The sequence below is a fragment of the Atta colombica genome, unplaced genomic scaffold, assembly GCF_001594045.1.
Source record: "Atta colombica isolate Treedump-2 unplaced genomic scaffold, Acol1.0 scaffold261, whole genome shotgun sequence".
In the NCBI taxonomy this organism is placed as follows: domain Eukaryota; kingdom Metazoa; phylum Arthropoda; class Insecta; order Hymenoptera; family Formicidae; genus Atta; species Atta colombica.
In genome coordinates, this window is record NW_017259361.1 from 700,181 (window position 1) to 704,419 (window position 4,239).

A 4,239-nucleotide genomic window follows, 5' to 3' on the forward strand; every position below is an offset into this window, starting at 1 on the left:
TATTTACAAATAACACGTAAGAAACTTCAATGTGTCATTTCTCGCTTATGAAATCACGATCCAATATGGTTGCGGCGATTAGTGTCGAGCCAGTTAATTAAAAATATTTTTTAACATAGAATTAATGCTGAAATCTGTAAGAATATTTGTATTTGCTCCCGAAATATTACGATAGTATTATATTAATTATTTGAGTATTAACTTGAAAGGAACATAGCAAGATGTGGGATTTTGAAATAAAATACCTTGATATTAATTTTATGAATATATTTTTACATATATATATATAAATTAAAAAACGCATGATATAATTTTCTCTTTTATCATTTCACGCATTAATATGCGATTTTTTTCTAACGATTATTAAATTTTCAATTGATATAATAATAACATATAGCTTAATTTATTTATAAATATATAAGCTATGTATTCTAAAAAGCGTATATTATATATATTATGTATATAAGATTGTATCAAAGAATTTTTACTATCGATCGCTATTAACAATTCTGGCAGAATATTTACAGATTTCCAATTGTTGACATCATTATCCATTCGCATTGCATTATTGTACATTTGTGAAGGAATGTTTTCAGTAGTATATAAGCTGCAACGTGTTACAAAAATTGAGATAAAATACTGACACCAGTGATAAAATTAGGTAATAAATCTGTACTGTTCCATAAAATAAAGAAAACCTATAAAATATAAGTGCTATCCCATATAAAAATTACTCTCTACCCTACAAAATAAAAATAAATTATTGCGCCAACAATATTTGACTTGCTAAAAAGAAATTGTCACAATCATTGTTATTACCAGTCTATCTTAGGAAAGAATTCTGCAACGTCCTGAAAGACCTCTTCCGGTGTTTTCATAGAATTAACTTTATAAACTAAACCTTGCTGCTCATACATTTCTATGATCGGTAAAGTATTTTTTAGGTAAGTTTGATGACGTAGAACCAAAGATTGCTCATTGTCGTCGCTGCGCCCGCTTCCACTGGCACCACGTTTCAGGCAACGCTGAGTACAAACTTCTTGACTGCACTCGCAGAATATTACGCCCTTGAGAATAACTTTGTCAGCCATCATCTGTCATCAACATATGCCATTCATGAAATAACTGTAATATGCAAAGTCCAGTGCCTACAATCGATTAATTATTAGAGAACCAGGTACAATCTTAAAGTAAATGGTAATACATACAACCATATGTGCGTATGCATACATATGTGTAATATATATATTATTTTTTAAATTTAACTATCAACTAAATAAAAAAGGATCATATAATATGATTGAGACTAGAGCTTTGGTACTGGATAATATTTATTACTTAAATTTTAAATATATTTTCCAATTATTTAACTGTGTTTCAATTATTATAATATTATTAGACTTAACAGGCAAACATAAACTAAAGCTGAAATAATCACAATTACATTGATTGTCAATTTAATAATATCCAATGCTAATAAGCATCTTAGAACACTCCGACACTTATTATGAAAATTAATGATTATATTAATTATCAAAACTCTATATGATTATTAAAGGTTTTAAATGATAAAACTACTAAATTAAGATGATGAATGAAGATGACGAAGAAATAATTTAATGAAAAATTAAACTATTCCAAACACAAGCTTCACATATCAAATATTTATACATTCTTTTATGAAAATAAAATATTGTTCTGTATATCAATTTTTCAATTATATGAAAAGCACAATCTACTACTAAGAGACAAATCCCAATAATAATTGATTGGCAATCATAGATTTAAATGATATTTAGAACACACTGATATTCACTGATTTCACTGATATGCATATCTATGAGTGTGTTCCATTTCGTGTATGACACGTATAACGCATCACTTTATCCTTCTTCAATATTCGTAACAACAAGGATAAAAAAATTATGCGCATTATACGTGAAATAAGGCGATACCTTATTCCAACCGTCAAGATTATCCTGATTCCTGGGAAAGCCGTCGATGAGAAACCGGTGATGTGGATTTTTAGATGTCTGCATGGCGCGATCGATGAGGCTACAGGTGATCTCCACCGGGACGATCGTACCGTTTCTGATATGTGTTTCGATGAGCTCGCCATACTCCGAGCAGGGTTTGGCACGTTCCTCGCGCAGCAGATCACCAGCCGATAGATGAACATAACCGTAATTCTCGACAATGTAGCGGCAGAGCGTGCCCTTGCCGGCACCCGGACCTCCTAGGATGAACACCACTTCCGGCTTTTGCATCGTGACAGCGGACATTGTGCGAATACAACGTCGCACATCGGCCACGAGAGTTCGTAACATGTATAGAAAATCACTATATATGTATATACCAACGCACACACCGATTAATCCATTGCTAATATTCATACACTGCATGTAATGTACGCGGCGGTTATACTGGCGCCATTTTTAAAAGGCAAGAACAGGTGCATCTAGAACAATCCAGAAGAACAATCCAGAAGAACAACCGCTCAGTGAACTCTTGTACATGTTTGGTCTATATTTTTAGCTCCAATGGAAATGCCAATTAAATGCAAGAGCTCACTGAGCGCTCAGTGAACATCGTGTTTTGGTTTGTTCTGGACTTAATGTCAGAAATCGGATACATCGGAATGCACGGTTTCTGATAGGTTGAATCGTTTATTCCCTAGTACGGATCTAGTTGTTTTAAGCTGTAAGGAATTAACCAATTGTAGTCGAATGCGAGGAGAATAATTGATTGTAATTCATCCATTTCTTCTGGCTTAAGGATTAAAAATCTATTGTAGATTTGGGCTTATTTCTAATTTCTTATTTTTTCTACGCAGGGTCTAACGAATGACTAGGCGAATCAATCAAAAGTTCTGATGGCTAGTCTCTGTTAAAACATCACAGACTTCTCTGGATTTGACATACATATTCTATGATTGTACTGTGACGAAAAGAGGAGATGAAAGAGATATATTTTTGTTAACCTCGTATAAATATTTTATTATTGTGAAAAGGAAAATAATGCAAACATGTCTATGGTATTTGTAATTTTATGTTGCATAATTGTAAATGTTATATTTCAATTATATAATACTAAATCTATTTACATCTTAATTCTTAACGTCCATATTTATATTACTCTCCACAATTCGTTATTGATATTTAATATAATTTTATGTTTTTAAAATTTTATTTAGTTAAACATCAAATTTAATAGAAATAAGGAATGCACGGGATACCATATGATTAAGATGTTACTAGTGTTAATGTATATTAATTTTATCTTCTTAATATATAATTTATTTTATAGCGACCTGATGATCACCGAAGGAAATGGAATCGAGAAGAGTATGAAAGGATTGCACTTCAAAGACTTCAAGATGAGATTGCAGAGGAAGAATTAGGAATTCCCAAGCAGCCAGCAGTTAAAAGAGAATTGCTGAAGCAAAGAGATTACAAGGTTGATCTTGAATCTAAACTAGGAAAAAGTGTTGTTATCAATAAAAATACGCCATCATCACAAACTGGAGGGTAAATTTCAACTCCTAAACTATCTTTCAAAAAGTATTAAATATATAATAATTTTATTACATATACTGCAGCTCATTAATTTCAATATACTTCTAGATTCGTTAATTTCTTTAAAGAATGAATATGATGTTTGTACAGAAATGATCCATCTATTATAAGCTTTTATCACTTGCATGCATTGTATTTAGATATTATTTATTTAAAAATATTTGAAAACTATAATTTTCGAAAAGAATTTAATAGCCAAATAGTATCTGATTTCTTGAAATAAATAAAATATACACAAGGTACTTATGGTAATATCAGATATATGTCTACTTCTGTTTTGAAACTGATTCGTCAATATGTATATTTGCATGAGACAAAAGTTTTATAACTTCAAGGGAGACAAAAAGATATTATTGGCTTGACCTTGGTGGTTTCAAGATTAAGGCAAGAAGAATTTTTTAAATAAAATTCTACTTTTTATTACTTATAGCTTATCTCAAGAGTTAATTTTTTAAAACAATAAAATTCCTTTTTATTAACTTTTTGAATTATAATTATATTTAAAAGTTTAGCATTACCCAAGATATCTGATCAACAGCTAAAACCTCTTGAATGTTGTTCAGAATCATAATCATGACCTTGATAACATTTATTAAATTCAAGGCCATATAAAATTGTTCCTCTTATTTTTATTTTCGCTGAAATATGAATAAATATATATATA

At 30.4% G+C, this 4,239-nt stretch overlaps 2 protein-coding genes across 3 annotated transcripts in view; one reads left to right on the forward strand and one right to left on the reverse strand.

Moving 5' to 3' along the window:
* Positions 1-252: 252 nt before the first annotated feature.
* LOC108689251 (UMP-CMP kinase) lies at positions 253-2,423 on the reverse strand. The gene is made up of 2 exons (XM_018195947.1): positions 1,956-2,423; positions 253-1,094 (listed from the first exon to the last, which is right to left on the reverse strand). Exons 1-2 carry the CDS (start codon positions 2,400-2,402, stop codon positions 816-818), a joined length of 726 nt encoding a protein of 241 aa, XP_018051436.1. The 5' UTR covers positions 2,403-2,423; the 3' UTR covers positions 253-815.
* A 502-nt stretch (positions 2,424-2,925) lies between these two features.
* The window catches only part of LOC108689252 (zinc finger matrin-type protein 2), a 4,481-nt gene continuing 3,167 nt past the window's right edge, over positions 2,926-4,239 (forward strand). For both annotated transcript variants that reach the window (XM_018195948.1, XM_018195950.1), the window contains exons 1-2: positions 2,926-3,034; positions 3,307-3,527. In XM_018195948.1, the coding sequence (XP_018051437.1) occupies positions 3,026-3,034; positions 3,307-3,527 (230 nt within the window). In that variant the 5' untranslated portion in view covers positions 2,926-3,025. The remainder of the gene's footprint in view (positions 3,035-3,306; positions 3,528-4,239) is intronic.